At 29.9% G+C, this 22,939-nt stretch overlaps 2 protein-coding genes and 1 long non-coding RNA gene across 6 annotated transcripts in view; 1 reads left to right on the top strand and 2 right to left on the bottom strand.

Annotated features, from left to right (window-relative positions):
* The window catches only part of LOC145312427 (pyruvate dehydrogenase phosphatase regulatory subunit, mitochondrial), a 68,942-nt gene that overhangs the window by 21,733 nt on the left and 24,270 nt on the right, over positions 1-22,939 (top strand). For all 4 annotated transcript variants that reach the window (XR_013877007.1, XR_013877006.1, XR_013877008.1 and 1 more), the window contains exons 21-22: positions 17,341-17,425; positions 19,103-19,232. Coding sequence is in view for 1 of the 4 variants with exons in the window: in XM_080151670.1 (XP_080007796.1) it covers positions 17,341-17,425; positions 19,103-19,232 (215 nt within the window). In the remaining 3 variants the exon portion in view is untranslated. The remainder of the gene's footprint in view (positions 1-17,340; positions 17,426-19,102; positions 19,233-22,939) is intronic.
* Positions 1,647-2,762, bottom strand: LOC145312786 (uncharacterized). Its single transcript, XR_013877121.1, has 2 exons — positions 2,698-2,762; positions 1,647-1,869 (listed from the first exon to the last, which is right to left on the bottom strand). It is a non-coding gene; the product is annotated as an uncharacterized LOC145312786 (long non-coding RNA).
* LOC145312323 (outer dynein arm-docking complex subunit 3-like) lies at positions 4,026-11,690 on the bottom strand. The gene is made up of 13 exons (XM_080151567.1): positions 11,658-11,690; positions 10,818-10,892; positions 9,644-9,750; positions 8,966-9,059; positions 7,260-7,360; positions 6,938-7,034; positions 6,570-6,718; positions 6,140-6,311; positions 5,724-5,864; positions 5,538-5,629; positions 5,232-5,369; positions 5,109-5,163; positions 4,026-4,172 (listed from the first exon to the last, which is right to left on the bottom strand). Exons 1-13 carry the CDS (start codon positions 11,688-11,690, stop codon positions 4,026-4,028), a joined length of 1,401 nt encoding a protein of 466 aa, XP_080007693.1.

Below are 22,939 nucleotides of genomic sequence, written 5' to 3'. Positions count from 1 at the left end.
GCAGCCCATATCTTAATCCAATGGACTTTTGGGCCTGTGGCTACTTTAGAGCATGCACCAATAGACATGCCCATGCCACAAAGACCTCCCTCATTGCCATTATTAAGGAGAACTTCGCCAGCTTGGACAGGGACATGGTGTTCAGGGCCTGTGGGTGGTTCAAGGGGCGGGTCAATTCAATTTAATGAAAGTCCCCAAAGTTCTTAAGCCAACAAATAAGAAAACGTTATTATAAAACTTTGGGGGCTAGTTTAATAAACAACCTAATGTCCCCTCTCTCCCTGCTGTTAACTAGAGTCAGATGATTGCAGTCATTAATTTTTCTTTGATATTATAGGAGAGAGTTGTTAATTACATTATTGATATACATCAATACGCTGGTATGTTTGGGTATTCAAAAAAAATGAGTATTCTTAGATGTTTATATCAAGGTAAAAAGCATCTTTAGATTAAAGTTATAAATGTTTCATGAAGAATTCCTCTTAAATTAAATAAATGTTCAAATTTTTTGACTGGGTATTTATATATGTTATGTATACCATAATGAAATAAAGATGAAAGTGTGTATTTGCTGTTTCTGAAATAGTTTATTTATATTTATTTATTTCAATCTGAAATAGCGGCTTCACGCCCCCAGATGCCTCTATGTACCCTTTACCGAAATTATTATAAATCTTTCCTTCAAGAACCTATTAGAAGATTAAGGGGGGGGGGGGGGGAGTTTTGACACATTTGCGTAGACCTGGTACCTAGGCTTTATTTTTGGACTGAGAGGATAAAATCATTCTTATATGATGAATTTCACGAAGTTTTAAGATTTTTTGGATAGACCTCCAGGTTCCGGAGCTGCAGGCCTCCAGGTGGTCTCTGTACAGGTAAAAATGAAAAAAAAAAATTAAGTTACAGGTCAACTTATAAAACAAAATATGCATCGTTTTTAATATTATTTACATATTTGAAGAAAAAAAAATACATATTTTGTTTTATAAGTTGATTTGTTACAAAATTTTTTTTTTCATATTTACCTGTACAGAGACTACCTGGAGGCCTGCAGCTCCGGAATCTGGAGGTCTACCCAAAAAATCTTAAAACTTCGTGAAATTCATCATGATTTTATCTTTAGTAACCTATCCTCTCAGTCCAAAGATAAAGCCTAGGTACCTAGGTATGCAAATGTGTTAAAATTTCCCCCCTCCCTCCCCCCCCCCCCCCTGTAAAGGAGAACCATATTGGTCTAGAAAATAACAAGATTTTAAGCTTTGAACACAGAGAAATCATGTTAGTTTAACATGAAGATTATGAAATAGCCTAAAGATATCAGTTTTGTTTGATACTTGATCTCATCAAATCAATGCACTTTTCTACATCTTTTCCAATATATAATATTTATGTTAAATTGAACCATGTTTTTCTTTTATCATTAAAATTAGCTTTGATGTTTTTCTATTAAACCCATATTTATTTACTCATTTTGAATATATTGGTAATTGAAGTAAAAGTCTAATTTTACAAAGTACCCCATAAAATAAAATTACTTTTGTATCAAACGTTCTTTAATCTTTTATTACATCCTTATTAATATTTTAAAATCTGGTAATCAGGACAGTTTTAAGGGAAAAGTACAAAAGTATACAATAAATAAGAGACAGAGCGCACTATTTTATTTTAAAAGAAATTAATTTGTTAAGTACAAAAGATTGCTAACATTTAAAAGTTTATTAATTATGAGGTAGCACAAGTTCAAAAATTAAATTAGACAATATTTGAACAACTTTAAATTGCTCTTCTTCCACGTTTATTAACTTGAGATGATGCTTTTGTTGACAAAATAATTTCTGATGCCTTCTGTAAACTTTGTCTTGTTGGAATCTAAAAGTATTTTTCGTTTAATGATTATACCTTTTCATTTAGTAATATGGAGCAATAGAGAGTGTAGATTTTTATAGTCTAACAAAGTTTTTCCTTTTGTTAATCTCTGTAGAGAAGTATATACTAGGACAGCAAAACAGAAAAGTACCAATTCGTTAAACATTAATTGTTAAAGCAATGTGCTACATAAGTAACAGCTTCTCACCAATAAATCAAATAAATATGATATGAGTAAAAAAAAAATTTTAAATGTAGGATTATTAGTTAGACTATATCTTTTGATTCAGTCAGACTGACAGATTCACATATTTTTTTTTTAGAGATTTAGGGGACTATGCACGACCGAGAGCAAGTGATTCTAAGCACTTTCCAGCAGTGATTCTAAATGTTGATTTAGTGAATATACTAGGGCTATGTTTAATATCATTTTATCAATTTTTGAAATGAGTTTCACCATTGTTTTCTATGAATAAAACTTTAATGTTAATAAATTTTTGATGAAATATCATCAAATGTTTTGTTAAGTTCAAAGGTTCAAATAAAATAACATGTCAAAACACAATCATATGCTCTAAACATTTTTCATACGAAAAGATTAATGTTGTGTCACAGCAGTTTGAACTCAACAAAAGATGTGATGATATATAGCAAAAAAATGCCTAACATTTCACAAAAAAATTTCATATATAACCATGGTGAAACTTATTTTTGAAATTGATAAAACAACATTAAACATAACCCTAGTATATTCACACAAAAAAACTTTTAGAATCACTGCTGGAAGGTACTTAGAATCACTTGCTCTAGTTTGTGCATAGTCCCCTGTACCTCCTCATCATCTTCATCAAGTCCTGTATCTTCTTCATCCTCATCATCATCCTCCTTTGTTGGCCTAAAAAATTATTATCTAGTAAATATCAGGGGCTGCTATTCACCAAATTTATTCCATTTGAAATTGCTGATTATGAAATATTATGTTGGCATAAAGTTGGCAAAAAACTTGTTATTTGATGTAACTTAAGGGTAGTGGGTAAGAAGGGGTTTATGGGGAAATAAGATTTTTTAGGATGTTAGATATTCTTTTTAGACAATCAAAATAGAAAAATCATTTAAATAATACTGAAATACAAAGTAATATAGTCAACAACTGTTACATTAACTTAAACTGTTTTTAACCTATTTTTAAAACATATATCAAAAATATACTATGACACCAGTAGAATTAAACTCCAGAGCCTAAATTTGAATTAAGTCCCCAATAAACTTTTTTGAGGGAATTTAAAAATTAATTTTACTGTTGCTGTGGTCTTTTTTGATCAGAGCAAAAGGTCTTTTTTTATTTGGGTAAAATTCGTAGCTTTTAGAGTGTTTTGCTTCATATATATAGTATTCTGGTATAGAGTAAAATTAGGCCTTTTGATTTCATCTAAATTAATTCATTAAAAACTTAATTCTTTACAATATATCAATGAATTAACTTTATCGTGCTTGTTTTCCATCACTTATTTAAAACACAAAAAAAATTGGCTGTAAAGGGTTAAATAGTGAAAGATGACAACAAATGTTTACGCAATACAACAATTTTTTTTTGTCACATATACAAATATGATAAAATATAAGATTATTCAAACTTATTTTTTAAAATATTTCTAAAAAGCATGTATCTTTAATGTGTATAGTTTTCATTCTTTTCTTTTTAATTAAATAAAAATTATTTAACTACATTAGAAATAAGTCACTTTGTAAAAACACTCTTTTTTGAATTGTAAAAAACTGAAATGAAACGAGACTTCTAATTGGTTCAGACTTCAGAATAATATGTTTTATTTTAATGTTAAATTTCTTCTATATAAATTATTGTTTTAGAAAAAAATTATTTGCATCGAACAGAGTAGAGTTTTTATTATTGTATTGATATAATCTGAATCACATCAAATTGTTCTGTAAGAAACAATTTAACCCCAAACTAAAAAATGCTTTTGCTTCCATCAAAATGATCACAGCAACATATAAAATTGATTTTTAAATCCCCCAAAAAAAGTTTATTGGGGACTTAATTCAAATTTGGGCTCTGCAGTCTGATTCTACTGGTGTCATAGTATATTTTTGATATATGATAAAAAAATAGGTTAAAAACAGTTTAAAGATTACAAAGCTTACCCATTATCTTCCAATCTCTTCAAGAATGGAACATCTCTCTTTGTAAACTCCTCATAATAATCATCTTCTCTAATTTCATCAATAGTAAAGCCATTAGCTTTGGTCCAACTTTCATTTATAATGTTCTCCACCAAAGAAAGCACCTGAAATAAAGAAAATTACAAGGGGGCACCGTAGCTCTGTGGTAACACACTAAGGTACAATGATGAGAATTCAAGTTCAAACCCAATGTGTTGCTATCACAACATGTTAGGTAGTTTAGATTCCTAATTATCAAGTCTATTACCAGCGAGGGTGAGGCAATAATAAGGTGCTTTCATGAGACAGTCTGTCAAGTCTTAAAGGAATCCTGCAAAAATACCCCACTTTAACTGCTTAAAGCCTGCCATGAGTAGACCCAATACCTAAAATTTGAAGCCTCCAGCTTCAATAACAAAAAAGTTACAGATATTTCAAAATGATTCTTTTTGTACAATGAAACTTTTTAAGAATTTTCATTGGTTGTTCAGCAGACTTAGTGTAGACTCAGGCTTCTGACTGGCTGGAAATCCTAGAGGCTGGCATTCTAACGCTACAGTACTCTCAATACAACGCAAATTAAATTTTTTAAAAGGATTTTGACTATAAAGAAGAGTGTTTTTATTGTAATAATATTATCAGTTACTGGTATCCTAAGTTTCTTCCAAAAATAAGCTTATTATTTTCTTTCTATGTGATGTATTTTAATATTGAAAATTCTATTATTAGCAATGAAAAACTTTCAAAATTTCCATTGTACTAAAAATATGATTTTGAAATGTCTATAACTTTTTTGTTTTTGAAGCTGGAGGCTTCAAATTTTGGGTATTGGGTCTACTCATGGCAGTCTTTCAGCAGTTATAGCAGTATATTTCTTGCATGGTTCCTTTAAAGTACTTGAATTTAGAGCTTGAGCTGGCTCTGGTGGCTGCACAAAAGTGTCTTGTTTTATTCCAGGAGTCTTAGGTCCAAATTATAAGAAACTATGGCTAATCAAATAAAAAATTTCAAAGAGCATAGAGATATTTATGTATAAAATAATCTTCAGAAATAAAACTTACATCAAGGCTGTCTATTTTTGAGTGTCTTTTTCCAACCATTTGAATCAAAACAATCCTAAAAAACAAAAGATTAAATAGGGATAAGATTAATCAATTTTCATATTTTATTTAAAATATGCATACTTGATATTGTCTGTAGTCTTCTCAAGGTACAGTACTTTTTCTTTAAGCTCCTTTGTTTTGTATTGAGTATTGTCAATTTCCACAGAGAGTTCACCAAGTTTCTGAGCTGTTACAAGATCTTCATCTTGTCCAATGTATCTAAAAAGGAATATCAAAACAAAGTGTTAAATCTGAAAGTCATTAAAAGTACATAGGTTATTTTTAAAAAAATTAAGTTAATAACCTATGCATGTAATGGAATGATATCTGTCAATATATCAATAGTGAAAGATCTTGCTAACTGTTGGATAATATCATGGAATTTACCTGACAGTTTCCCATTCTGCTTTTAATTCATCTTTTCTATTTCCTAGGTCTCTGACATCCTTTTCTGCTTTAGTCTGTTGTGATTCCAACATCTAAAATAACATTATCATTATGGTACAATTTTGAAAAAAGGCACTTTGTTTATAAACAGGAACAAAGTATTTAACTTGAAAGTTGAAAGATTACCTGAGTTGTTTTTCCTTGGGTTTGGAATCTTGCTACAACTTCTTTAATCGAGTTAACTCCAGCTGCCTTTTTCATTCTCTCAAAAGCATCATCAAATTCTTGCTCACTGTACTCTCCTCCTCCTATCTCTGATACATCTGACTGAGTAAAAATGCCCATTTTATATGACATAGTTTACATAATATAAATATATTTCATAAAGGAAGAAGTAGTTAGTGCTTGTATTGCGTAAAATCCATGAGTTAGCTTCAATGAAAAGCGATTATTAACTGTTCTTATTAATGACAAATCGCATAGTATAATTAAACACATATTTGATAACAAATAGACTTAACAATTGCTTTCGACTGAAGCTAACTCACAGATTTTACACAATACAAGCACAAATTACTTCTCCCTTATAATGAAAAACATACCAAACTAACATCATCTATGCTTCTAGTTGAGCCAAAGAATCCAATTGTATTTACTCTACTATCATGGCTTTGGCGAACTGTAGCTTCAGAAAAAAAGTTTTCTTGTTTCCTGGCCACATCTCTTCTGCTGTATATCATTATTCTTTCTCGCTCCTTCGTGTTTATCTCATATCTGTATAAAGTTAAATGATTGTAGTCAAATTACATTTGATTTGAAATGACTATTGATAAAGTTAAATTAAACTTAGTTAAAACCATACTAATGTGTAACAGGTTTTATGTCAATTCATAACTAATTATTTTAACTTTGATCATGATGATCAATTCCTAAAGTCTACTTTAGTTTTCTTAGATACTATCCTTGTTCATGCACTTCCTTAATTTTTGCACTCAAAAAATATTCTTTCTGATACTGTGAATGTGCACTTACTGAATTTGCAAATCCTTGAGTTCTCTGCGCAAAGTGTCTCTGTAGTTCAGTGCTTCTTCATTATCTGCTTGTAACATCATTACTTCCATGTCAGTCTCATTACCTATACTTTCCAGTCTTTTTATGTGGCTGGCATACCCTGACCTTTCCTATAATTAGGAGGTTGCAGTATAATTTTCTCAAAACAATAAATCAGGTGATATATCAATAAACCATTTTCTTAAAATAAGATCAAATATCTATGTGGGAATGCACTTTTCTTTTTTTTTGAAACAATTGCAATATAGGTTTCATATTTCATAATTTTTCCCTGACTTATTTTTTTTTATCATTAGTAGTTTATTCTTCAAAAATCATTTTTAAAATACCTTTTTTAACATTTCAAGAATAACTTCATACTTTTTCTTAACCATATCTGCTTCCATCATTTTTAAAGATGTCTTGTTGATTTCATTCTCAAGATATCTAAAATCATTAAATTATAAAAAAATGATTTGCACAGCTTCAAAAAATGTTTTTAAATGTAAGTTATAAAATATATATTTTTTTAGATTGCAAAGCTACTCTATAATTAAAGAAGTCTGTCAGAAAAACCTTTTTTTTTTAAACCTTAAAACCATAACTAAATCAATTCTGTGGTTTTTGAGATTTCTGCTATAGACAGACGGACATCAATATTTTTTTACTTACCTCATAGTTTGTTCTTCATGTGAAGCTTGAACTAGTGGCTTATCTTCTAAATCTGAGTTAATCTTCTCCACCTCAGCCTCCAATGCTTGCACATATTCAAGCTTAATATAAAATCAATTATAGGAATCTAGAAACATTGCGTTTCATGCTTGGATATTTTATAGAGGCATTCTGATGTATATCATTTACAATATAACATAATATTTTTAATATAAAATAATTTTTGGTTAAAAAACACATGAAGTTAAAATTGTCCATACCTAGATTAGAAACTCCCCCCCCCCCCCCACCCCACGTTTTAGAAATTAATTCTGAAAATAAATGGGGTAGGGTTCTATGGTCGCTAAGTAAATACATTTGATTAAGTCATACATTCAAAAATAAGAATATCAACATCCATAAGAGCCAAGCTTAGCATATTACAGAAAATCAACGCATAAAGTATGTAAATTAGAATGTTCTTAGAAAATGTTAAGATTTGATAATTAGATGAGAAATTTTTACGTTTACACTTCCTTTAAAGTTCATGTTCTTTTAGAAACCCATTAAAACAATATTTAAGACTTTCTATAAAGGGTAGTTTCACGAAATGCATTTGAACTTAATTTAGTGAACCGCATATTTTTTCCTGGTGAATTGGTTAAACTTCACTTATATGGCATATATTTGAAAGAATTTCAACTTTCTACCATGTAGTATTTAAAATATCAAGACTTGAAAATCGTCTTTTTAAATTGCATATATTGTGATATTATGTGCACACCTTTATCTTTATTGAATGAAATATAATATTAAGCTATGTGTTGCATCATTGGTATGTTTATCATGGTGACAATTCATGCTTATAGAGGGGGGCGATTTAACTCAATATTACTAAAAGACGATTTTCAAGTCTTGATATTTTAAAAAGTACGTGGTAGAAAATTGAAATTCTTTCAAATATATGCCATATAAGTATAGATTAATCCATTAACTAGCAAAATATATCCGGTTCACTAAATTAAGTTCAAATGCATTTCGTGAAACTACCCCTTTTAACAAAACATTAACATTAGTTTTGTATATGTAAATTGACCTTCTGCAAATTTGTTTATGAAATATCTGACAATATTTCAGAATTACATATGTAAGATTATTAATATAATAATGATGAATTAGCATACAGTTTACAAAGGTGTTGTTTTTGCAATAATAAACAAGCACTAGAGAAAGACAATACATTTTGTCTTTGCAATTATTATTATGAATATGCGGAAAAGTTGGAAGCATGATAGTTTTGTTGAAATGGCCGATGATTTAAAATTTTACATACACATGCAATTATATATAAACAAATCAAAAGCCATTCCATAGATGCAAATTAAGTTAAAACCTAGTGTAAACCTAAATTTTAAAAAAGCAATTTAAAAAAAAAACAGTTATGAACGTAATCTAGTTAAACACAAAACATGCAATTTGAATTTTTAAATTTTAATACCTGAAATTATTTTACTTATCTTCCTTTAGTTATTGAAGCCATGTCCAGATTTTAGGCTCATGTTTATTCTTCCATTATATCTACAATCTACTTTACATGTTTTAGATTTGTAATATTTGTAAAAGCATTATTGTTCAAGGTTTTAATGATTGTTATTATTTCTGTTGCTTTATTTATGTTAATGTAACACTTCTTTTATGGTTATTAAGCCTCTCTGGTTTGTTGATACCTTTTTATTTGTTTTATATCTGAGTTTATTGAACCTTTTTTTCAAGTCCAGAACTTTGTTGTCAAGTGTCATCACAGCAGAATTAGGGCTCAACCTTATCATTGTTAGGTTATTCTAAAGGACATTAAAAATCACCAAGGTCCTTAGGTTCAACCATCGGCTGTTATTCAGCCAATTAATTCCAATTAGAAATGTCGCAAAATTTAATATTTTGTTGGAGTCAAGTTGGAGTAAAACTTTTTTGACGTAACAGAAGTGGTGTGGGTAAGAAGGGGAGATAAAAGAGAAGGGGGTTGTGGGAAAATTTTCCTTTAGAATTGTTTGTCAAAATCGCATTGACTTTTTCTTGATTTCAACAATAGCAGAAAATTAACCCTTTGATTACACTTCTTTTACATGCAAGCCAAGCCATTCCCTCTACTCTGTCTAGCAATTTTTCGGTAATTTTTTTAATTTCTTTAGTTTAATCACAGTTTGGGCAGTGATTCGTACCATTCTTCCTAGAAACAGACGGACAGAGTTAGTGAGGAATTACCCTCTCCTTCTCTTTAAGACTTGCTGTTAATATTCCAATAGGTATTTATTTAATTTAGAATTCGCTATTTCACAAATGAAATTCATCAATATTTGTTCAATGAAGTGTGTGTGAAGGTTTGAATACTTGAATTGTAATTATACCTTTCATATAGCTTTTGATCCAGTAGTGGTTTCTTTCTTTCTTCCTTCAATCGTTTGAGAATACATTCCTTTGTTGACCCACTACGCAGTAGATTATCGCTCATTAACTAAAATAAATAAGATTTTTAATGTTCAGATCATGTTATTTGGAATTTAGTTCTCATGTTTTTTAGGAAAATGGTTATTTGAAAATATTCGGTTATTAAAGAATTTGAATATCTTTCTCGATAATACTAAAAACTTTACTTATTTTCTTAATTCTATTGTCCAATTTTATAGAGAAGGATATTTCGAATAAAAAACCTATTTCTTTTCCATCAAAATAATCTTTAATGAATCAAAATGTTAATTTTTTTATTTTTTTTGTTAACAAAGTTATCTTGTACTTGGTTTTAACAAGGAAAATAATAGAACAAGGATGATAAAATCCATAAAATTGAAGCTCTAAAATCAGACAGTAAAAAAACCAAAATACCGGTCTTTAAAATAGCCTAGCCCCCCCCCCCCCCCTCTAATAAAATTGTTAAACTATTTTTTTGTGTGTGCTCTTTATATACATGTATGATGGTGTTTGTGTCGGTCAATTAAATCAAAGAACATTTTCCGACATTTAGCAGGCTATAAAAGAAGATATTCAAAATATCAAAATTCCACCGATTCTATATTTTGAGTTCTCAATACATACTTTTTAGCCTCAAATGACTCGTATGAGAGCTAGGAAGCTGGGCAAGGTGTCTATGGACGCAAAATTTTATTCTGTAGATAAAACTCTAAACAAACCCCATGCTAAAATCAATTTCATTGTATTTTTTTCGGCTTAATTAAAATTCACTTAAAATAATACTAGGTGGTATTTTGACATTTTTAACATTTTCTTTTATAGCCTGCTGCATGTCGTTAAATGTTCTTTGATCTAATTGACCGCAACAAACATCTTTATAAATGTATATAAAGATCACACACACACAAAATGGGGTTACAATTTTATAAGAGGGGGGGACTAGACCATTTTAAAGACCGGTCTTTTTTTGTAACGTATACTGTAAATAGGAATTATTCTTAAAAACAGGGATAAGAAATATCTTTTTAATTATTTCCACCTTATATTCATGTTAAGCTTTTAGCAAGGATATAAAATTGAAGTAATGTTTATAACTTACTGCAAACACCTTACCTTTACCTCTTTCTCGAGTATAACTTCTGCCTGCTTGTTGGCATTTCGCTCTTTCTCAAACTCATTTACAATAGCCTATTAAAGTATTAATAGTTATTTCTCGGCTTTCCGCGGATATAGAATGTACAATTATAAGATTAAAATTATAAATTATAAATAAAAGGTTTTAATCTTATGATTGTACATTTCTATATTCGTAGAAAACTGGATATAATACGATGCTAGACATAGTTTTTTCGTATGGATGAGAACCGGTTCCTATCCTCCGGATTCGAATGAATACGAGAAAACATATTATATTTATCTAATCTATAATGCATGCACTGTAGCGATATGGAAGAAATGCGAAAAAGCATCCAGCATGGTCTGTCATATTGTCGTTCATTCTTCAAGTTACATTTCATTTCTATAGATTAAAAAAAAGATCCACTCATTTGATGATAGATATGCACAGCTGAATTTTTTTGTTAGATATAAATTTCTTACCCTTCTTTTTCCTTCAACCAAAGCTATTTTCTTCTTATATTCATTTACTTTCCTGTAAGAACTAAACTTCATTAAAACATGAATAATATAATACAAAAGTATTTTAAAAACTTAAAATTGAGACAAAATGATTTAAAACTGATGCAACTCTGAATTGAATAAAAGAGTTTGTAGATGGTTTAATACCTTTGTGCTGGGTCCACTATTTTTTTGTTGTTCTCATTTCCAGTTGTCTGCATTTTTATTCTGCTAAAATAAAATGTAAATCGTGTATGGTTTACATGATGAAGCTATTGCACTTTTTTCTTTATCCTAAGTCATCCAAGAAATATACAATTTAATTATATAAAATACCATTGCGATCTTATTCACACTTGGTTTTGTCATTATCAAATTTTAAATTCTAGAATTGAAAGTCTCTACACCTATACCTTTCTGTCTTTAAAAAATCCCTTCACAAATACTCCGCAATTTTAAGAACCTGCTTTTTTATCGGTGATTTTAGAAAATAGTTTTAATTACTCCCCTAATTTAATTAGTAGTTAACTTTTTTTTCATAAATCAACCCATGTCAAATAAATGTTTCAACAATATATGTTGATCATTATCATTCCAAGTTTTTTAGGTATTATAATAACTTATATTTCTTTACAAAAAAGTTATTTATATTCTAAACTAAACATTATTTTTTTGGGGGTAAACCAAATGTAGATTAAACTGTAAAAGAAGTTACTTCACTGTTTTAACCATAATTAACCTATTTGTATGCTATGAACAACAAAAACTCTTCCAACTTCTTTCCACACAAAATCTAAATCACAAATGGTTGAAACTTTTTTCCAGCATTACATTTAAACAAAATAAACACAAATGTGATAAAGTATACAAGGGGTGGTTTAGTAAAATGAAGGGTGAGAAAAACAGTAAAAGAGAGTGGGGAAAAGGCGACTATTGCCTGAAAACTCGAGCAGTGCCTCTTGTTTTTTTTTATTTGACCCTTCATATTATGTATTTTTTTCATTTAATTCCCCTTCTCTTTCTTTATACTTTTATTTAAAATTGTCTAAGTTCCAATTCTGTGATATAGCTTAATAAAACTCCCCACACTATTCCCTACTTTGCTCTTAATTCATAGTTCTACAAAAATGCAAACATAAATAATTTGGATCATGGAAGGAAAACTTCGTTGTATTTTCACAGTAGCTTTTGTCCCATTTCTTACCCCTTCGGGGGGCCTATCATTAACATTTACCCAACCTAAAATACCCTATCAAAAACTACTGTGAAAATACGAAGAAACACGCAACTTCGTTTTCTTTCCATGATCCAATAGTTTTAGAAGTAAAACTAGGCAACAAAATATTTCAGTTAGGTTAAACTTGGCTCATTCATGAGCACACAGGCATACATTCAGCTACTTTATTATGTTATTTTGTGTCACTCTTGAGTTAATTCCCTGATGTATTGCAAAAAAATGTGTTCTTTCAACAACAATATGGTTTGCTTTACAATGTTGTGTTACAGCCAAAGAATATTGTTAATGTAGAATGTTAATTGCAGATAAATGATATGATTAAAAAATTTTCACATTTCTTTAACAGCATAAGGTACATGCTACAATTTTCAGACTAACTTTTTATTGGTCTCAGGAAGTTTTAAGGCTATATTACTAGGAGTTATGTTAATTTTTCTAGCTCTAGATTCCTAAGCATTTAGATATAGATAATATAGCTATTTCATAATTTGTAAAAAAAATGAAATAAGCTACCAATATTTATAAAAGAAAGTCTCGTGATAGTATAATATTAAATACTAGAATAGTTTGACTTTGTCTCAACTTACAAATTTACCTTAGCAAATATCTTTATTAATCAATGTTTGTGCCTGTGTCTGACCTACAAACAATACTTTAAATCAAAACAATGATTGGAATAAGCTTTCAGAAACACTGTAGAGTAGTGTAACAAAATGTTATTTTTATTGCAAACGGTAAAGGTCAGGAGGGGATTTTCTATTGTAGAAAACTTTTTATTTGTGCTTCAACTTTTCAATTATTAAATTCTTACCATATTGATCACATTTAATTGATACTTCATGTGAAATGTCATTGGTATCCCAATGATACAATGCTTAAGAATAATTGTTTTTTTACTGCTTTCATAAAATTTTTAAATTTAAACTTTTTTTTTCATGTACCAATAAATACATATATATTATTTTTTTTATTGTATTTGTATTAAGCTTTGTCTATGTCACAAACCGAATTTTAGTTTTCATAGCCAAAGTAAAGGGGAATAACTCTTTTGCTTATAACTAAAGAAGCTGCACTGATTAAATAAAGTAAAATTGTAATTCCAGAAATTTTTTTTTACTATATTGTTAAAAAAGATATGGTGCTCCATGAAGCTTCTTTATTTTCACATTCTTACAAAAAAGTTACATATTGAAAATATATTTTTTTAACATAAGTCTGTAAAATAATTCTAGGTATGTTATTAAACTTAATATTAAATTTGTCTCTAGGTTAACCACCTCTCTTTCTCTTGGCTAACTATTTGTCTGGGCTGTTTTAATGTGTATGTATACAGTTCTATATTATCACATGTAGATATAGATGAAAAGTGCAGCAAATGAGTTGAACAAGTACGAATTTGTATAATAGTAGCAAAGCTGTTGGAAATTATTTAAGCAAAATATAGGTTCAAACATTAAGGGAAATAGAGCAAATAATAAAATGAGAAAAAATAAGATTTTTGTTTTTGAAACTGGAAATAAAGTGGTGGGTCTACCTCCTTCCCATCAACAAATTCCTCTGAAGTAAAACTGAAGTCCCCCAGGAACGTAGCTGCTTGTTATATTATAAAATCTAAAGTATATTTAAGTCCAAAAGGACTCATCCTAAAGACGTACATTATTATAATTATTATTATTTAAAGAATTGGCTTAGTATTTTGTACCTAGTCTAAATATTCCTTTATCTATTTACATATTACTACATCTTTGACATATACATGTTTGGCACAGGGATTTCTAGATTAATTGAGGTCAAATCAACAGTTCATGTCTGACTTAAATATTCCATTTTCTCTCAGGGATACAGCTCAGGTTTGGGAAACTAACTACTTTTTATTGAATTTCTTGCGGATTAAAAAAAGTTTTAATCCAACTACATGATAGATTTCAAACATTGTCAATATATTAAAAGGATAACACGTAAATTTAAAGAAAATGTCAATAATATTAACTGTCATTTATAAATACTAGGTTTCGTAACTAAATTTAAATCATAAGAGAAAACAATTTGCTGATCTAATTTGCCATTATATATATAAACTCTAAAAAATCCATGGCTTGTAGTAATTTTCTATTATAAAATGATGTAAATTGTCGTCCTTTAATTCCAGCTAAAGTGTTTTTTTAGTGGTAAAGCTACTCTAATTTGAAATGTCCGTATGTATGTCTGAAACGTATTTTGGGAAAATGTGATTTTCTTGGCTCCTATAAAAGATAAAAAAACGATAATGCTGAAACTTCTTTTCAACATTACAATCAATATGTAATCAAGTATGAAACATCCATTGCAGTCGGAATGCTTAGCCACTTTTACTTTAAGAGTAGAATCGGTTTAGTGGTTACCGAGTTCTTAAGGGACAGACGGAGAGACATCATTTTACTTTGTATTATAGATAAATTAACTTTTTGAAAAAAATATGTAAAATTAAAATATATATCTTTTTTTATGGCATGCAAAATTAATAATAATGTTAGTGATTAAGATTGCAAAGGATTGAAACTTTTCTACAAAAAAAATATTGAAAAAGGCAGCAAAATACAGTGTTATGCCTTAAACGGTGTATTTTGGCGTTCTTTGGATGGGTTTTGATTGTGGAAGAGAAGTATATTCGTCTGATTTAGGGTGTTACATTTTTAAAGGTATGAAAAATGTATATAAAATTTACAATATTTATAGGTATTTTTTGTTATTAAGTATTTGATTTATTTTGATTTTAATTCATTTAAGTTAAATATCCGTCCCAATATTCTAATGCATAAATTTGAAAATAGTATGAATTTAAGTTGAAAAATTATGATTTATATTTTTATTTTAGAATAGCTGTCTCTTACATTTTGTGCAGGTTTACAAAGATAAATGTCAGCAAACTAACTTCTCTTTTTTGCAATTTTCATATGCACTGATAAATGCGTCAATTATCAAGTTTTAAGGATTCTTGCAGGGGTATAAGTCAAAGTTAAAAAAAGTCAAATATTTTTCGGATGGTTTGTAAATGCAGGAAAGGGTTTTTTAAAGTTTGGTCAAGAATAGAATTCTTACATTCATAGGTAAGTTTTTGTCCTTTATTTAAATAACCCTATAATTGGTTATTGGTCATATTTGACTGACAAACCAGCAGACCTTCCAATCAGTATTCAAACTTGTTTTGTATTTATAATCATGAAAAGAAAATACAAAAATATAAAAAAAGACTAAGTCAACATTTTTGGAAGAAAATTATTTGGTATAGAAATGTTAAACTTAGATATCATATTTTCATATAAATTTTTAAACTTTAAAAAGTAGTTAGGATAATATAATACAGAAAATATTGTGGCACTAATAAATATAATTTTCTCGTTCAAGTAATGACCTCAGGTTAGGCTAAATTTTAATGCCTTTTTAAAGAAGAAAAATATAGTTTTAATTTCTTCAGCCAATTCAAAAAGTTGTTTTAGTGCTTTCTCGTTATTTTTATGTCCCTTGGTACATCTCAAGCGATGGTCACTAGAAAGTTTGTTTGTATTACAGTTTTTTAATCATTTAACAAAGCCTAATAATCTAGGACACAAGGATTGTATGTCTTTACACGAAAGGATAGTATTCTTTTTAAAAGCGATTTTTTTTTCTAATTAGGGTCGGTTCGTCCGTACATCCGTCCTAGATAGATAGTTTTTTTTCGTTAATTTATCCATGTTAGAATTGTCCTATAGATTTCAAACTTTGCACTTTTTAGTTTGGTACGATTAAGAAAGCGTAGCAACTCTATAATCATTACCAGAATGTCCGTACGTTCATTTTAAAAATGTTGATTTTCCTACTTTTTAACAACAAATTTTTATGTGATCTAATTATCCGTTTGATCTGATTTTTGGTATATATATTCCTGGGACAACAAAGTACAACATAAGCGAAGCAACTCTATAATCAAGTCCTAAAAATGTAAGTATGTCCATAAACATTATCCTGTATCAAGCATTTTTTCAACAAATTTACTTACAATTTTGCTTCGACTCCTATACTTTTATATTCTAATTATTCAGTTCTGACACTATACAAGTGTTAATGTCCGTTTGTCCTACTGTTTCAGTTCTTCGCTTTTATGGATGTTGTCATCCTTGTTTTATTCAAAAAGGCATCAGTTCTCATAAAAAAGCTAATATTCTACTTCTATTAACTTGCTTTGAATTGATAATAAAAAAATTAGATTGATTGGAGTTTTAAAATGAAAAATTTATTTACTTATATCCAGGAGAGTTGTTATGATAAACTTTTTTGCCTAATGGAATATCAGGCAACAATATATAATAAAAATCATTCCTAGAGCAATTTATGCAGAAACTTAAAATTCCTTAACTTATTATAAATAGAAATTGAATGGGGTAGTTTCACGAAAGGCATTTGAACTTAATTTAGTGAACCGCATATTTTTTCCTGGTTAATTGGTTAAACTACATTTATATGGCATATATTTGAAAGAACTTCAATTTTCTACCACGTAGTTTTTAAAATATCAAGACTTGAAAATCGTCTTTTCAAATTACAAATATCACAAAAAGACGATTTTCAAGTCTTTATATTTTCAAAATAGTTAAATCCATTAACTAGCCAAAAATATGCGGTTCACTAAATTAAGTTCAAATGCATTTCGTGAAACTACCCCTTTTATAGAAAGAACTCACAATTTTTCATATTGATGTAAGTAGATATTACTTTAAGTACATGCTTATGTTTTATTTATATGTTTATGCTTCGTTTTTTTAGATATATGTTGATGTCTCCATCTATTCAACAGATGAGATCCTATACATGGCTCAAGAGACACCTTCCAAAAGAAGTAGTTTTAGAGGTAAACATTTTAGAAACAAAGTTAAAGTATGAGTAATTAATTATTTTAGCTATTTTAGATAGTGCCCCTTTAAATATTTTTGTAGAACTAAGAGGACAATTTAAGCCCCCCTGTATAAATATGTGTGTGACCCTAGGGTGACCCACACTAGTACATACATTAATTATATTTATCTATATAGGATGTAACCTCCCTGTATACATATCTGTGTGTCCCTACTCTAGGGTGACCCACACTAGTACATAAATTAATTATATTTATCTATATAGGATGTAACCTCCCTGTATACATATCTGTGTGTCTCTACTCTAGGGTGACCCACACTAGTACATAAATTAATTATATTTATCTATATAGGATGTAACCTCCCTGTATACATATCTGTGTGTCTCTACTCTAGGGTGACCCACACTAGTACATAAATTAATTATATTTATCTATATAGGATGTAACCTCCCTGTATACATATCTGTGTGTCTCTACTCTAGGGTGACCCACACTAGTATATAAATTAATTATATTTATCTATATAGGATGTAACCTCCCTGTATACATATCTGTGTGTCTCTACTCTAGGGTGACCCACACTAGTACATAAATTAATTATATTTATCTATATAGGATGTAACCTCCCTGTATACATATCTGTGTGTCTCTACTCTAGGGTGACCCACACTAGTACATAAATTAATTATATTTATCTATATAGGATGTAACCTCCCTGTATACATATCTGTGTGTCTCTACTCTAGGGTGACCCACACTAGTATATAAATTAATTATATTTATCTATATAGGATGTAACCTCCCTGTATACATATCTGTGTGTCTCTACTCTAGGGTGACCCACACTAGTACATAAATTAATTATATTTATCTATATAGGATGTAACCTCCCTGTATACATATCTGTGTGTCTCTACTCTAGGGTGACCCACACTAGTACATAAATTAATTATATTTATCTATATAGGATGTAACCTCCCTGTATACATATCTGTGTGTCTCTACTCTAGGGTGACCCACACTAGTATATAAATTAATTATATTTATCTATATAGGATGTAACCTCCCTGTATACATATCTGTGTGTCTCTACTCTAGAATGACCCACACTAGTATATAAATTAATTATATTTATCTATATAGGATGTAACCTCCCTGTATACATATCTGTGTGTCTCTACTCTAGGGTGACCCACACTAGTATATAAATTAATTATATTTATCTATATAGGATGTAACCTCCCTGTATACATATCTGTGTGTCTCTACTCTAGGGTGACCCACACTAGTACATAAATTAATTATATTTATCTATATAGGATGTAACCTCCCTGTATACATATCTGTGTGTCTCTACTCTAGGGTGACCCACACTAGTACATAAATTAATTATATTTATCTATATAGGATGTAACCTCCCTGTATACATATCTGTGTGTCCCTACTCTAGAATGACCCACACTAGTACATAAATTAATTATATTTATCTATATAGGATGTAACCTCCCTGTATACATATCTGTGTGTCCCTACTCTAGGGTGACCCACACTAGTACATAAATTAATTATATTTATCTATATAGGATGTAACCTCCCTGTATACATATCTGTGTGTCCCTACTCTAGGGTGACCCACACTAGTACATAAATTAATTATATTTATCTATATAGGATGTAACCTCTCTGTATACAGCGCTGTGTGTAATGGGTCCTTTCTCAAGAGCTTTAGTGGCAAGATTAACTTCTACCAGTTTGGATTCTAGAACCTTTCCTTTTTTTACCTGCAGATATTTAGACATAGGTAACTTTTTAAACGGTAGCTTTGATAATGTATATCTAGCGTTATGCAAAAAAAAATATTTTGTAGGTATACAAGAAGGGTATTGTACATAATAGAAGCTTTGTTTGGCACACCCTGTTTGTTTTATATGATGCTAAATTATTGGTAGAAAAGCATGGCCACCCACCATAATAGAAATTTATGTGTCTCGTAATACAAAAATGCTGTGCTCTAACATCGTTCTGACTACGCTAAATTCGGACATTTGCACTCGACATGCTCAAAAAAATATACATAAAACAAATAAAATAAATCTGATATAATATTTAGGGAGGAGATAAAAAAAATGTCCTATTCTGTGTCCTGTATTTGAGCAACACATTTATGTAAATTTTGTTTATACTAACAAATTAATTTACTGCTTATTGAGTTACAAACCTCTACAAAAGTAATTGTTCGTTTGTCTTTCTTTCTGATTGTAGAGCTTCACTTTTAAAAAAAGCATAGAATAGAAATGTTAATATTTCAAATGAAATAATAAAATAATGTCCCTTTTGCCTTATTTATGTCCAAGAAAAATGTGATAGATGCTAACACCCCTATTAGTAAACTTACTACTTTTTCTAGGAGGTGTGGTAGTTGTTAATCGTAACGTATCATAGACAGAAAAAATTTTAGAGTCAAATTTATGTTTAGGTGACATTATACGTTCCTGTGGTATTCTTTAGCTTAACTGCACTTTATCTAATATTTGGTTTGGTAGATGCATTGACATTATGTTAATCGTTACTTTCGTTTTATTTAACAACACTGTTGCTCCGGTGAGGTGTGGTGCTATTTACATTTCTGCTCTTATCTTATTTACCTATCTTTGGTAAGGGAAAGATGTGAACAATATTTATAGCTCCACTGTTGCCCACAAAATTCAATGCACAATCACATAAAAGATTCAACAAAATGAAATGTTGGCCAAGTTTGTTTGTTTGTGTTTGTGTGCATGTTTAACTGTTTTGTGTGTGGTTCATTTCTGTGTGTAAATTTGTGCGAGGAAAAATGATTTAGTCATAGAAAATTGTTGCTGAAACTCCTGGTAGATAATTTTACAATGGATACCTTTAGTAAACACATAGTCAAAACTATACTTAGTGCTCAACTTATTATCCCATTTATATGAATCTTACATTCAAATCGGCAGACAAACTGTCGCTCTCTCAAATCACCGCCATTTTATATTTGGAAACTGTAAGAGAACACCTAGTTTTTTTCACTAAAATATTTCTCCTTGTTATATAACTATTCTGTCTAAAGTCAAAAGCTTTTAAAAATGTTTTACATTGTAAACGGCAGCTGAATCGACTCTCCTATTCCTATGGATCAACGCCAATTCCATCGCATTAGACATTCTTTTCTTTACATTATCGTCGAATTGCTGTAAATGTCCAAGAAGAAAAAGGCCTACCAAAAAAGACTAGAATTGCAAGAATTGAAAAAACTTATACGGCAGCGGTACTGTCGTCGTTTCCTGTTGCTGTCAAAATTTGTTTTCTCTAAGTTAATTAACAGTTATTTTATTGCTTGTTTCATTTCTATAATGTTCAATGGTTTGTGAGTATTAGATGTTTAGGTGAGTTTTGTGCAGTGAGTGCTTGCTCACTATTTTTTATGGTTTCTGCTTTATCAATTTATTACTTGAGGCACAATAAAAACTTTTTACCATTTTTATAGAATAACAAGTAGATTATACTTTACCATATTTCTTTCATTTCTTCCATAAATCTAATGTTACTACAGTACTTTTTTTTATTAAATTAATAGGGTCAAGACTGGTAAGGGCTTTTTTACGCACTTTCATAAAATGACCTTTATCTCTATGTTCCTTTTAAATGACAGAAAAAAAAACATAAAAGCAAATTTGTTTCTTATTAAATTGCCTACAAAAAAGTATATCATGAAAATTTTGTTAGATGAATTGTAGGGGTACTTTTGGGGTCTCAAAGTCGGACGAAAAAATTTGTTACCTAGGTGTGTAAAGATCGCCCTACACAAAAATTGGTAAGACCTAGAACTGATCCGTAAAAACCTTTTGAACTAAGAATTGCCTGCTCTTTTCAAATCCGTTTAGAGTTTAAATGTAGAGTTAATAAATTCTTCAAAAAATACCAAAGTTCGGGCGGGGCTATTTTCGGTAACGTAAAAAAAAAAATTTTTAAGATCAATTTTCAGGTTTTCTTTAGTAAAATCTAAAATTCAATATGGGCTTTTTGAGAATTAGGCCCAAAAATGAATAGAAGAAGTTTTTTTTTACAAAAAATTTTAAAGAATATTATAGGTCACCATTAATCATTAATATATTGACGAGAAAATTTATGTTTCACCACTTTAAGTTGAAGAAAAGTAAAAAAAATGTCCAGCATTTTTAGTCAAAATTCTATCAAACGTTTTATTGAGTTCAAGGTGTCTTAAATTCCATTCATTTTTTGCATAAATTCACTGATTAATACCAAAATACAAGGTATATAACCAAAGACGTCCAAGGAGGGGGGGTAAAGTGGGGATTACCCCTCCCCCCCAAACGAATTTGGGGGTTGCCGTAGGCACCCCCATAATTTTTTTCATTTTACCCCCCCCCCCCCCCCATTTTAAATTTACCCCATATCATTTAAGATGGGGTATTTTAACAAAATATTAATTACCCCCCCCCCAAAAAAAAAAAATTTTACCCCAGGGATAAATTTTGGAGGGGGTAAAAAATTTTCAATGAGCTTCCTGCGCCGGTTTAATCCCCCCCCCCCCCCAAAAAAAAAAAAAAAAAACAAATTACTCACCCCTTAAAAAATTTTACCCCCCACCCCAAAAAAAAAACCTTGGACGCCCCTGTATATAACATAAACTCACTGTAGTCAAACAAAAGTCCTTATTTTTATAACTCATTTAGAAATACATTTCAGTAAACATGGCACCTTCTGCTGCCAAAAGCAGTTTAGTTGGATTTGTAAGTGTAGGGTCATTGTTTCTTTACAACTTAAAGTGCAGATAGCTCCCAAATAGTTTAGGTCGCACATCAATAGAACCAGAATTGAAAGGTCTGCGAAACTTCGGAATACTCAATTCCTTTAGAGTTACAAGAATTGCGTTACATCAAAAATGAGCATATTTGTCGCGGGTTTCTGTGTAATTTGCACTTCTTGGTTAGTGATGATTTAAATTTTTTTTAGTTCTTCCAATCATGATTCTATTGGTGTACAGAGACTGTTCTGGTAGGCGTTTTGAAGCTTGCTGCATTTTAAATTATGTTATTTTTAGGGCTTTTTTCAAACATTTTCAATATAGGAATATTTTCACAAATTTTATACTTCCATATGGGCCAGTATTATATTAACATTATTTCAAATCAGTTCAGTTCAGGCATGTCTCTCTTTTGGACTCTGTAGTCCAGAGAATACAGCCACCCTATTCCTCCATGATGTCCTGTCCTTGGCATGTTTTTCAGCTTCTTCTCATGTTAATTTTAAATTAATGAGGTCTTTTTCAGTGCTCTGCCTCCAGGTCATTTTTGGTCGTCCCTGTTTACATTTACCAGTGGTGGGGTTCCATTTTAAGCACTTTTTTTGAATCCTGTTATGTTCCATTCTGAGCACATGTCCTAGCCATCTTAGTCTTCTATATTTCACTTCTGCTCCGATACTATTGCACTTGGTCTTAGCATACAGTTTAATGTTTGATATTTT

This window comes from Acartia tonsa, chromosome 2 (assembly GCF_053477335.1).
Source record: "Acartia tonsa isolate MP-2025a chromosome 2, ASM5347733v1, whole genome shotgun sequence".
In the NCBI taxonomy this organism is placed as follows: Eukaryota; Metazoa; Arthropoda; class Copepoda; order Calanoida; family Acartiidae; genus Acartia; species Acartia tonsa.
The sequence above is the reverse complement of the archived record's forward strand: the minus strand, read 5'-3'. Positions and strand labels throughout refer to the sequence as shown.